At 38.5% G+C, this 14,154-nt stretch overlaps 1 protein-coding gene across 3 annotated transcripts in view; it reads right to left on the reverse strand.

Moving 5' to 3' along the window:
- Nucleotides 1–14,154, reverse strand: part of SLC2A9 (solute carrier family 2 member 9) — a 130,715-nt gene that overhangs the window by 47,629 nt on the left and 68,932 nt on the right. For all 3 annotated transcript variants that reach the window (XM_009559516.2, XM_054066104.1, XM_054066103.1), the window contains 2 exons: nt 13,629–13,816; nt 7,885–7,995 (listed from right to left, as the gene is read on the reverse strand). In XM_009559516.2, coding sequence (XP_009557811.2) covers nt 7,885–7,995; nt 13,629–13,816 — 299 coding nt within the window. The remainder of the gene's footprint in view (nt 1–7,884; nt 7,996–13,628; nt 13,817–14,154) is intronic.

A 14,154-nucleotide genomic window follows, 5' to 3' on the forward strand; every position in this document is an offset into this window, starting at 1 on the left:
TGTATGTCTAGATTCAGGCTTAATGTGACAAGTTACTCTGTGTTATTTCCATTTTAAATATCAGGATTAAAATGGGTAATCACACTTATATCACTGTCAGGTCTATTTATGACACAATGTGTAGTATCTTGCTTCCAGAAGAAGGAGAGGAACAGGAAATTGAGGGTCATACATTGTTTTTTTGATTCATATTTTTATGCATATCCATTTGCTTACGGTATGAACCATACAGTTATAAAACAAAGAAATGGGTTATTTTATTTAAATACCTAAACTGGAACTTAGAGGCCTAGCGCCAAGTTTGATCAGATAAGCAGAAGCCTTAAATAAATCTGTGCCTAGCCTGGCTCTTACATCGGTTTACCTGTATCTGTGTTAATGCAATGAGAGTATGAGATCCTACATATCCATTGGTAATAGGCAAGGGATTATGGTCAGCAAAGGGTGGAACTGATTGCTAAGTTTCTAAGCTCAGTTTGAACTATTTTGCAGTAAAGCATCTTCAATCAGCTTCACTTAGCTGTGAAATTTTCTATTTATTAAAGGTCTCATAATCAATGCCTGCCAGACCAGCACGACCAACATATAGGCCATTCAGGAATTAGCTCTAGACAACCACTTTTTGACTGAGCAGTGCCAGGGAACAGCCCTTAGAACAGCATAAAAAAAGCCCATCACATTATTCCTATTATGTCACTACAGGAAACAGCAGACACTTTTGAAGGAAAGCTCCTCCTGTTGATGATTTTTTAGTTAAAAGCATTAGGTTTTGTCTTGTGTCAGGTTTATGTTATAAAAGCTAAACTAGATCTTGACCTTGACCTATGACAGATTACCACGTCTGGTGGTTTATTTTCCAGTGATGGCAGTTGAATGCCCTGATGCAGATCATCTTGAACAGGCTGGGAAAAAAACCCACTCAACCCCAATTTTTTTAATACTCAAACGTAAGAGATACGTCTTTAAAACTTTCAATTTCTGGATATACCCAGCAAAAGGATTTGTTCTACATAAATGCAGTTTCTAACCCACTATATCTTGGGCTTTAGAAGGGGCATTTTAAGGTAGACCTTCATAAGGAGACTTTTTCTCCCAGAAGGCACTACGTGTCAACTTTAACACATACAATCTTTATCTATTTGAGAGCCCAAGTGTAATAAAATGATTAAGATGGAATAATGCCTTTATCTAAAAACAATTCCGTTGACCCCTTGTGGATTTATGCAGCATGCATTAACAGTCACAATCTATGATTTACCCTGCAGTGAAAATGTGCCCACATGCACTCTGGCCATCAAGAAATACCAAGGTCTGGGAAGCTGCTTGGTCCATGTCTCTTTCTCTGTACTGCCAATTCTTCCTGATTACATTTTGCCCAGTACAGTGATATGAATCCAACTGGTTTTCCACTCACAAATCTGCTCCACAAAGACTGTACACATTTACACTTGAGATCCAAAATGAGGATGAATTTGTGACTAGGGAATAATTAATGACTCCCCACATCTAAAAGAATTCAGTATCTTATATTTCCAAATGAATCACCAAGTATTTTTTTGGATTTCAGTTATTAGACCTACTTAGGAGTGCTTTTGTGGGACTGAGCAAAGCATATGTAAATCATCTACAAATTCATGCAATTGAAATTTCATATTAGCAAAACAAATGAGTGTGGTAAGTAATTCTGGAAGCCAACTGTTTGCTCATATAGGCAACTATTTATGGCTTCTTAAAAGTAGAGATGATGAGCAGCATAAATATTTCTCTTGGATAAAATTAATGGTCTTTGGTGCCAGGTAACTTTTTCCCTCAAATCAATATGCAGTAGCATATTGACTAAAGACTACTTTTCACTTCACAATTTATTAGTTAAAATGAGGCTTTCATAAAGATGATTAATAAAAATCCCAGAAATCTTGTGAGCTCATGGCAATAATTGAAAGTGCTGTACCTGGGCAGATGGAGCACCTATCTTCCATTACACAGGGAGAAAGAAGAGAGGTTCTTGCTTTCTTTCCCATCAGTACATTAGGATGAATTATTAACTGATCAAACAGTCTCACAGCAGCTAGAGGAGACCAAGGTGATAAGAACAGTCAAAACAGATTTGCTTGGTGCAGATCGGTGTGACTTCTTCCACTGTCAGAGTGGAGGCTGAGTTAATAGAAAATGATAAACATGACAGATTGACTTCAGTAAGCTTTCTGCCAGTCCCATATGACATTTTGTATTTTTACACATGATATTTTTTTTTTCCTTCTTCAAGTGCAGTACTGGGTGCCTTTTCTCGCTTAATTTCATCTCACCAATTTCAGGCCACATGTCCAGCTTCTTATGATCTCCCACAGTTCTGGCAAATGTGGTTTTGAGTCTCCCACTTTTGAGCTTTTGAATGACATTGCTGGATCTTTTTTACCTCTTCCATATTATTAATGGACATTTTTATGATTAATTGATCCAGGAAAAACCAGCACTGAATCCCACTCGATATTTCTTTGTACAAAAGTGAAGTGTTGATAGCTACTCTCTAAGAATAGTTTTGCAGCAAGCTGAGCATCCACACTTATAATTTCATCCAGCCCACACCTGCTGTATCTTATACTCTCTAATCTCAACATGATGAACTTTTTCGTAAAATATGTACAAAAAAAAATGTGACCTTCACAACCTTAGGATGCTGTGGGTTCTAAAAACATAGGAAAGTTGACAAGTAACTGTACAAATTCAAAGAATAAATTATATCCAGGCTATTAAAGGTGAAGATATTACCTTGTAATTCTGGTACTCCTTGAGCAACAACATGCCATGGTGAGGGGAATAAAAGGGGAAAATGCTGTGTGTGCCCTATTCATGCACTCTTCTCTACTTACAGCCTACGGGGGACTATGGGTAGGTGAAGGTTGATCCTGGCCTACTGCAAATAATGTCACAGGGGACAGCACTAAAAGTATTACCAAAAATCAGACTATAGAAAGCTTTATAAGAACCCTCAAGCACAAAGTATTTGCTGACGCATTTTTGACCACGTGCTACAACTGGCTATCACTGGAACATATTTCTTCCTGCTCTGACCCCAGCAGAGCCACAGTGTTTCAATGGACATACCTTGCACTACCCTTTGGATACCATGGAGAAAATGTACTAGGGATAAGAACACTTACTGAACTGTCTGGAGTACAGGTGTGTTAAGATGTGCCATGCCCTAAGCAGGGAATTCCTTCTTGTATGTTAAGATTATTAACATTAATAAGAACATAGAACAAGTCAGTCTAAGAGGCCTTTCTCATAACATTCTAAAGCAGATTAATGTCATATGACCTAAGAAAGCTGGCTTCCCTGACTTCTGTGTGATACTGCAATGGATTTCTGATATTCTTTTGTGGTCTACAACCGAATTATACTTCAACTTACTCCAGGCTTTGCATGGCTTGTCTCTGTCGTAGGGTTTGTGAGGCACATTAGTAACACCTTGATGCATCACCTTCTGGGAAGTGCTTACGACATAGTCTTCCTAACATAGTCATAGCTACTTTCTCTCTGTGAATATTATATAAAGAAAATGCGATGCCACAGATGGCAAAATTGGATGCAGGATGCTTAATTTGAATAACATTCCCTTTTATTTTATGCTGATTTCATGGAGGGGGGGAGGAATCTTTTCACACATTTACTTCTGTCTCCCTTTCCATTCAGCCAGTTGCATTTTCAAAGAAAGGCACTAGCAAATTGTTCTTTCTGTCCACTGAGAGTAAGACAACAATTAAATTAAATTAAATTAAATTAATCTAAATTATTACAAATTACAAAAAAAAAGCCACAGTAATCAATCTCACTAAAGATTAACTAAGTTTGTGGAGTCCACTCACCATAGAATTTAAAGAACATACTTCTAACAAACAGTGGCAGTGTTAGATTTATGCTAGGCTTCATGACCTTAAAAGTCTTTTCCAACCTAAACAATTATATGATTCTACATTTTCCAGGGAATTACTTAGGTATATTCCATCCTGCTTCAAAACACAGCATCAGTTCAGATAACTTGCTGCTATGACATGTCTGAGTAGGAAACCTCTTCAGTATTTAATTCCGAAGGATAACAAACCACCTCAGGAGCAAACTGAAATTTATGGGCTCTCTCACTAAAAAGTACTTGTCTAGCCAGTTTCCTAAATTGAACTTATGTTCAGTACAGTGGGTGGAGAAGTCTACAACTGACCAAAAAGCATACAGAAAGTTTATAGTATCTCCCCAGAGAGAAGCCAATGCACCAAGTACACAATGCTACAACACAGGTATGTCATCAAGTAAACTACGAAGTGATGGAGTAAACTGGAGCTGGGTCCAGCTCTGTTCAATGTCTTTATCAATGACCTGGATGAAGGCATTGAGTGCACCCTCAGCAAGTTTGCAGATGACACTAAGCTGGGAGGAAGTGTCGATCTGCTGGAGGGTAGGGAGGCTCTGCAAAGGGATCTGAACAGGCTGGACTGCTGGGCCGAGACCAATGGCATGAGGTTTAACAAGGCCAAATGCCAGGTCCTGCACTTGGGGCACAACAACCCTATGCAGCGCTACAGACTGGGGGAAGAATGGCTGGAGAGCTGCACAGAAGAGAAGGACCTGGGGGTGCTGGTTGACAGCCGACTGAACATGAGCCAGCAGTGTGCCCAGGTGGCCAAGAAGGCCAACGGCATCTTGGCTTGTATCAGAAATGGGGTCACCAGCAGGTCCAGGGAGGTTATTCTCCCTCTGTACTCAGCACTGGTGAGACTGCACCTCGAATACTGTGTTCAGTTCTGGACCCCTCACCACAAGAAGGATGTTGAGGCTCTGGAGCGTGTCCAGAGAAGAGCAACAAAGCTGGTGAGGGGGCTGGAGAACAAGTCTTATGAGGAGCGGCTGAGAGAGCTGGGGTTGTTTAGCCTGGAGAAGAGGAGGCTGAGGGGAGACCTTATTACTCTCTACAACTACCTGAAAGGAGGTTGTGGAAAGGAGGGAGCTGGCCTCTTCTCCCAAGTGACAGGGGACACGACAAGAGGGAATGGCCTGAAGCTCCATCAGGGGAGGTTCAGGTTGGATATCAGAAAAAAATTCTTCACAGTAAGAGTCATTGGGTACTGGAACAGGCTGCCCAGGGAGGTGGTCGAGTCGCCTTCCCTGGAGGTGTTTAAGGAACGGGTGGATGAAGTGCTGAGGGACATGGTTTAGGGAGTGTTAGGAATGGTTGGACTCGATGATCCAATGGGTCCTTTCCAACCTTGTGATTCTGTGATTCTGTGAAAATTATATAAATTACAGGAAAATGATGATGCACACATTTAATTTTTTTAGTGTCTTTCAGTCTCTTTCAGCAGGGCTTTAGATTAAGAGGAAGAGGGAAGGAGCTGTAGGCAAAGCATACTACTAGCAGGCATATCAAGCGATCTGAGTCAATACACAGCTAGGAAAATGATGGGATGTTATTTGCCTTTCTTCAAGGAACATATCAACATTATTACTATTATGCTGCTGCTTCCAGGAGACACTTTAAAGGGAAATGTGCAAATTTTTTACAGTTTGAGTGATATTTTACCTCCTAAATATTACTTTGCTCCTCTGCAAAATTTATCTATTTCAATCTTTTCCTTTAGCATGGGGCTCATCCTTGGATGAACTCCAAGTCTTCTTACTGAGGCACAGAGTCTCCTCACCACCTAACATACAAATAACGATCAGAGATGGTACATGATTTCATTGTGGACATCTCTAATAGCAGTTTCATTTACAACAAATAACATTACATTCCACTCCATTCCATTTCATTCCATTCCATTCCTGACAGGAGTATCTACTGAAATCCTGGAATTAATTGTTAGCAAAATCTGGTTTTTTGCTAGCAAGCACAATATATAAAAAAATAACAACAGGAAAATTAAGTTGTGCCCTCCCTTTGTCCTTATTAAAAAAAAAGGACATAAAGAATAGTTGAGAAGTTGAGAGTGGGAGGAAATGCCTCTTCCTTAGTTCCAGGCATGAAAAAAATGTAGAGGAATTTATTGCAGAAATGAGAAGCTGCAAACCCTTCAATTGAAAAACCAAATTCATGTTGTTGTTCCTCTTAACAGCAGCAATGAAGATTACTGAAATAAAATTAAGGCTACAAAAAAGCATTTCTCTTGAACCGAAAGAGCAAATTTGAAGGGTTTGCAATTGACAGAACATAAACATTTCCAGAGGCACAGCAAGTACCCTAAACAGAAAAAGTATTAAAAAGTATTAAAACCACATACCAGGAACCAAAGCAGACACATCCACCCCATTATGCATGAACAGTGTGCTCGCAATAAGCCCCACAAACAGACAGTACACAAAGAAGTAAAAAGATGACAGGTCCTATTTACAGAATAGCTTTAAATATCATGGAATCATCTCCAAATAATTTTCATCTGTTTCCGCAAGAGAGGTGTATTCGCCACATAAATAGCTAGCATAATTATCATTATTACTTCTACATATATATCTTAAAACAGTTAAACAAGCATTCCTGCAGCATTAAGAAGAAGAAATTCTAAGAGGTACAAATTTCCATACTTTACAATTTCCACCTCTACTTAAAGAAAAAAGAGTTGTTTTACCCAAAAACATATTTATATTTGTGAATTTACATTTGGGAATTTACAAAGACCAGAAGGAGATCTTTGTGACCTTTGAGAGTCCTTATGTCCTAGACTATAAGAAAATACACTTGACAGCTAGATTTAGTTGAACATTTTATGGGTCATAAGCAGTTGCTCTGCCACTAGAAAGGATGATTTTGCCAAAACAATTCTTTCATACATTTAAAAATGCTTGTCTAGTAAGTCCAGTATTGTGCAAATACACTTGGTACAGGATATATGAAGATAAAGAACAATTCTAACAAAGCAAATAAAGAGTATTTAGTTGTTTGCAACTTTCCATTCCAAAGACCTCTCTTCTTGTTTCTTATTGCACTGCAAACAGAAGTGTATCTCCTTTAGCAATTACTGGTGTATTTACTTCCAGTTTCAGTTTGCTCATTTAGTGTGTATTTTTTTTCCCAGTCAACTTTTCCACTTTGAAATAAGAAAGAAAAAAATGTGCATGAATTGTTTTTTCTATTAACATCTTCCTTTCCATTCAATGCATAGCGAAGTTATATGACCTACTCAGGAGCTCAAATATTATGAAAAGATGCCTGCTTGCTCTTGGTGAACAGCACAGCAAAATTTAACACAACATGGGACAACCTTATTCTAGTGTGCTGGCTTATGTTTCCAACAAGCTGGGTTACAAATATTTACCTCCAGATTTTCAAATGGCTGAAGAATTTTCCTCACTTGTTCATAGCTGCTACAGAAAATCTGTCATTAAAATACGCCCAGTGAAACATATGGCTGTTTCTGTGATCCACACTGAACACACCTAGCTGTACTATGCCAGAGTCTCCTCCAGCAACACTGTCTGCCTCCCAGCAGGCACATGAGAAGACTCTGAGATGTGCGTAAATTACTACAAGGTAAAGTCATTCTATCAGGTGAAGTAATTTATGAGTTATCACTTCATATACTTTGGGCCTCTCTGTTCCTGCCTTCTTCATCTTCACCCATTCAAACCATCTGAGGATATATCAACATTTTATGCTCTTTTTCTGCAATTAAAACTAGAGAGCATCTTCTTAAAATATCCTAAACCACAAAACTGGACCTAGGTTTAAGCCTAGAAATAATATTTTCAAGTGTTTTATAAACCATTACACAATATTCAATACACAATTCTGTTTATATTTTAACCTGTATAATGAAATAATATTTTAACCTGTATAATGAAATAAAGTCACTAATTTAAATATCAAGCCTGTTAGTAGATTTTTATAACTATACTTACAGAAAAAACAGCAGCCACAGTCTCAACAGCACCAGTACTTAGAGTAACATAGGGGATTGTTTCACGATTGATCCCAGCTTCACTAAAGATGTTGTTTGTGTAGTACCAGATCTGTATCAGAGAGAAGAAAATGAGTTATTAAACATTACAGATTGAACTACGATATATGGGTATTCAGTTCAAGAACCTAATCTGCCAAAGACCAGTTGAAACAGTGTTTCAGACTTGTGGAAACACTGAGCACTCCTGAATGACCAAGGGCTGAGCAGGACAACAAATGAAGGAAAGGTGCAAATTTCAAGCGGATTACTGAAAACACTGTGATACTTCTGCTTGCACACCCAGGCAGAATTACAAGAAACTCTAACTCAATTTAGCTTAATTCACTTCAGGGATAAATCAAAGACACTCACTTTAAGCTTGAACAAGAGGATACAAATAGATTTCACGTGGTTGAGCCCCTCGGCTTAAAAAGCAGATTTCAATAGCTTTATGGAATAATTCAATGGCATCTAACAACAGAGGAGAGAACAGGAAAGAGATGCTGAAAGGCACAGCAGAAACTGCTCCTTTTCAGACAGAAGATGTGAGATTTATCTCATTTAGCCTCACTGCAGCATGGACATCTGAAGTCAAGCCATCACTCAAATCTCTCTTTGTTATCAACAGAAAGAAAAGATACTTTTAGAGTGAGAGTTGCTTGGTGAAAAGTAAACTGCTTCTTTCAGTATGAAATGAATCAAAAGCTAGAAGGAGCTGTCATGAATGGACAGAAACCCAGAGAGTGTATAGTCACCGGCTTAGAAGATGGTTGTTTGTTTTTTTTTTATTTCAGTAAAACCATACCTAGTGGTGACAATATCCAGACAGAGAATACATAGTGGTAATACATTAAAGTAACAAGTCTGGTAAGTAGAAAACCTCATTCACATCACAAACAAAGTCTGAAAACCATGTGATATTTAGGTGACAACAAAAAACTAGTAAAAGTTGTTGGCTGCCAAAAGCATGCAACAAAGAGAAACTGCCCTTGAGAGAGAAAAGATAATTGAATTACTAGAGAAGATGAAGAACAATTGAAACAATTCACTACCAGAAGACAATAAAGTTCTAAACTACAGCTGATTACCTGTGAGTACAAAACTGAGAGCAGAGATTCTAGTGGCACTAAACATAAAAGTAGCAGTAATATTTTTTGACATATGCTGTCCCTGTGACAAACACTAATAGGGCAAGCACTGCTAAAGAAAAGGCTTAAATGACAAATAGAAGTGTTTTGACCACACGATGAAAACCTTGCTGCCCTCAAACATATTATGCACGTGATACAAAGACAAAAAAGTCACCTATAACACCGTACAGATAAAACAAAGCTGACTTAAGACTTTTATGCCTGCTGCTGGCACGTCAGCTCTGTGCCAATAGTTGTCGCCAGTAGCAAACTTCTCAGTATGAAGTAATATGCTTTTATGTAGCATGAGCTGCTGTTAATTGTGCATTTCATTGGTCTTGCTGATACAGAGCACAGACTGAAGCGAAACCAAGGATCAGCTCCCAATTCCACCTGAAGTGTTTATGACAAACGATACTTTTTTTGGCACCCAGTACTCTGACAACCTTTTCACCTTCCATACCCCTGCCTAGTGATAAGGAAAACAAGGTAACACAAAACTGTAATAAAAGTAACTTTTTTCTCTATACGGCAAGATATAAAATTCATGAAATGAAAGTTAGAAACCATGCATTTTATGAATTTCATTCTTGACAGCAGTTTTGTGTAGCAGGTATAGCTGAAAACGATGGTGATAGTGCAGATATGCAGAACTTGAAAGAGAACAAGAAAAGGCCAAAGGGTCACCTAAACAGACATCTCTCCAATGCAATTTGCCACAATACAGCAACATAAGAACATAAGATGTTTCACATAGAACATAAGATATTTCACAAATGGTTTTAAAGAACAGAAGGACTGAGCCTTGATGGCAAGAGTGGCAGTAACACAGCTACAGACTGGCAGAACAAAGATAGGATGAAGTTTACTGCGTTACCAGAGTCTGTAACAGTAAAAAAATAAATTAGGGTAAAAATTAACAAGATACACACATTTGAAAACAATAAAAGTGAACATTTTTCAGTCTGTGTATCATTAAACAATGAAATAAACTGCTCTAGGATACTACTGAGACAAACTTAGTAGGCTAACGATGATTAAGTGAAGTTATTTTTCTAACATGGTTTTTGTTAGTTAATTTGGGATAAAAGTTTTTGAATTGAGCTGTGGAAAATGGGACCAAGGTCCAAAACCCCAGAAATAACTGCTGTGTAGTCCTAATTAACACAGGGACATCTGAGTTCCTATGCTTATGGTGGGTTTCTGTAACTTCACAGGTTGAAGTGAAGCTTCACCACTTTGGTCAGTTAAACAGCTGCCAGGAGGAACAGCTGTATCTCTGCAATCTGAATTCTGTGAGTTTGGAAACAATATTTTAGCATTCTTGTCTGTAGATTACAGCTAGCTGCAGGAAAGTTTTCTTTGCTTATCATAAGCTTTTACTCCTACAAGCTCTTAGCTTAAACTGGTATGTTATATGTTACCAGTGGTGTACCCAAATTTTTTCACACCAGAGACCACTCTAACATCGACTCAATTTTCCAATCCTTTTATTTCTCATCCAGCTTCCTAAATACAGTTCTTCCTAAGAAGTTCAACTCTTCAACAGGAAAAGAAAGCAACAAAAAAACATGGATGGTTAGCAACACCGACATACATCGTGTTGCATACTAGATGCATACTGCATACTCATCTCTTCCTACACTACCTAATGCCAGATCTTCCGTAGTAAGCATGAAGCTTACTCTGTAAGTCTTTTGCATACTGAAAACATGCATTGCTGCATGGCCTCCCCTACAATGCATGACTTCTTGCATTTGAAGTACAGTCCCTCCCTCAAGGATGGCCCCCACAGAAGCCTTTGGATCCCACCTGGGAATGACTCTCAAAAAGAAATACAAAGCACCCTGTATTTCTTGATATAAAAAGGATAAAGTTCACTGATAAGAACGTCGCTGTAGCTTTGTGTCTTCTTTAGAAGTGAGACATAATGGTGGAAGATAAGTTTACTATAGATGATGTGTATCATGGATAAATTTTATCAGATGAGAAGAGACTAATATGGACTCATTTATTTATGTCAACTTTGGTCAGACTGTCTGGTATTTCATTAAAACTGAATTCATCGATATGATCAGGGCTTCACCATCATTTCTGTTCCATGTAGAAACCAACAAATATACTGTTTTTAAGAAAAACAAAATTTTCTTAAAAAGTAAAAGCCTTAGAAGGAAGCAAGCGTTCTCAGATACAAGCAGGATGATTACAGAAGTCTGACAGTTGGTAATTTTCCTGGAGAGTGACCTGAAGTCCTCACATGGAAGAAGTCCAGCTTTCCCATATGCCCTGCCCAGATGACAGTTGTGGAAAAGACCAGACTGACTAACAAGGAACTACAGACAAAGCAAATGATGGAACCACGAGTTAGAAGGAAACATTTGTGGCCAGTTAATCCTTAGTGATGCTGGCTCATATCCAGCAAGTTATCACAGAATCAAAGATTATCCTGAGCTGGAAGGGGTTAGCTCAGATGCAGCCAGGCAAACCCAGATTCAGCAGTATCTGTCACACCTGTACCTGCTCCCCCGATCTCTGAGCTTCAGGCAACTTGGGCAAGAACAGCCAAGAAAGCCATGCAGAAGAGGCAAAAAATTGAAACCTGGACTCTTAATCAAGTAGTCCAACTATTTCTCTTGACCTCTTTTATCGTTTGCATGTCTTGCCCAGATGAACTACTTTAAAAAACAATTTTAGAATGCAAATTTTGTGTGAACAATTTTCTTTCATGTTAAGTGGCATTATACAGAAGGTGAAACAAAGTAATAACAAAAAAAGGTAAGGCTTAAACCAAACAACCTGATACACGTTTCCTGACGAAAATAGTTTTTCTGAGGCATATTTTCACAAAATGGGCACCTAACTACACTTAAAAACACTTCTGGTATTCATTTTGGACTGGATGAGTCTCACTATCCCTCCACACCCCTACTCAAGCTATGAGAGCGTGGCTTTATTTTGCCATGGGATACCGCACCATTTCTGACATCTGTTAATTATCACCCAAGCCACAAAACTCCTTCCTCTGAAAATTTAGCTTTAGTATTCTTTTTTCTTTTTCTGTAGGAAATGTGCTCCATTATTTTAACAATCTACCTCTTACTGTGGGTGTCATTTTATTTCACTTATGCGTCGATAAATCTTAGAAAGATTGGATGACAAGATAATTCCATTTCTTTTCTTAAAAAGCTATCCACAATGAGAAACAAAATAGCCTGTCATTAGCACTGAAATCCTACAATTAGAAGAAAACACCACCTATACAAATGTTTTTATAGTTCACGCTATGAAAAAAATCTTCTAGCTGCCTCCTTGTACTTAATTAAATTTTTAGATACCAGAGCTCTAATTGCATGAATCTTTCAAATGGTCTTGGATAAGTTACTTTGTATTAGGAGTTTTAAAGTTATATAGATACCCAAGATAAGCCTGAACTAGTTGTTTTCGATATCAGAAGCATTTACACTTATTATTACTGATTAGCCCTTGGGGAAAAATATAGCTGAGGAATGCTGTAATGCACAAAGCCACAGTGAGAGCTGCTTTCAGTAGCAATAATACTGCCTTTCATACATACAAGCAATTAACACCTCTGAACTAGCACAAAACCCCTTTTGCTTTGAGGCACTTCATGAGAACATTCGCGTTGGGCAAGGTAAAGCATCTAACCCAGACATCACAAGCTGCAGCAAGGAAAGTTCTGGCTGATATAAAGAAAACACTTTTCGCACTGTAAGTGGTGAAAACACCTGCCACAGGTTGCCCAGGAAGGTTGTGGAAGGTTTAAATATCTCTCTGGCCTTGGAGATATTTAAAACTCAACTGCACAAAGCCCTCAGCAGTCTGAGTCAAACCCTGAATTCAGATGACCTCTAAATACCCCTTCCAATCTAAATTGTCCTGTAACAATCTCTTAGCTGATGCAATAGATTCAGAGAGACGGAAAAGGAGACTCTGATATCCATTAGTCTCAGATACATTAATGGTCAATAGCACTTCTCGCTGTTGACTCTTTCTTGTCTTTTTTCTTCTTTTGCTTCACTTTTCCAAGAAAGACACACTGAAGCACAGCTTGTTCTTCAAACAGTATGAAACAACAACAAAAATGAAGCATCCAGTGCAACCTCTTAAAATCACCTGCGGGAACTTTTGCTGACTTCTACAAGTACAGAACTGAATTAATCCAGGCAGAAATGTCTACTGAAAAGACCAAGTTTACCTAAACGTGAACAAACATGCGGCATATCATAACAGATGGTAACTAACCAGAAATAGAGAATCTGAGTATCAGAAGCAGAAGCAGCACACTTTCTTTGCTGATCTGTGCTAACTTTTCAGGTATTCCTTCAAAGTTAACACAACGCAGCTTCCTCGGCTTTTTGTTCAAACAAATCCCCCCAAACAGTATAGCTCTTCACGGTCCTTCCCACACAGTGGTGTAACAAAATCATTACTAATAAGAAATAGCCAAAACCATAAAGTCATAGAGGTTGTTGAATGATATAGCACAAACTTAAAAAGAAAGAAGGAAAGAAAGGAGCACCCCAGGAGATGCCACAGCCTGAAGGACACTTACAGCATTTAGCCCACAGAGCTGGTAGCAGCCCATGGTGACGACCACAGTAAAGACCTGCCATCGCACAGCGCGGGTTCTCAGGAGCTGAAGTATCGACACTAACTTGGTGTTTCTTTGGACTCGAGACTCTGCCAAAACTTCTTCTACTTCATGAGACACATCATCTTTCCCAAGGAAGGTCTGAAATGCTACAAAAAGAGGACATGCACTTTAGGCCAGACACTTGGCACTACGTGCATTTATAACAGACTTGTTACATAGAAATGGAAGTGTGTTACACAAACAAGAGACATACATAGGCTACAACTTAATTATTCTTCTGCCAACAATATCACTCTGCTCTGGCTATGACCTGGCTCATCCCTGCAAGTGATCTCAGAAAATGCAACAAGAATATAAATTATCTGTCGCCCTACTAGATATCTATTTATATTGTTTCACATATAATATAGCCTAAGGTCCAGTGCAAAGTCCAAACCCTGCGTAATCTGAAGAAAAGGGGTATTAACCGACATGGTTACTTTTG

The sequence above is a fragment of the Cuculus canorus genome, chromosome 4, assembly GCF_017976375.1.
Source record: "Cuculus canorus isolate bCucCan1 chromosome 4, bCucCan1.pri, whole genome shotgun sequence".
Classification (NCBI taxonomy): Eukaryota; Metazoa; Chordata; class Aves; order Cuculiformes; family Cuculidae; genus Cuculus; species Cuculus canorus.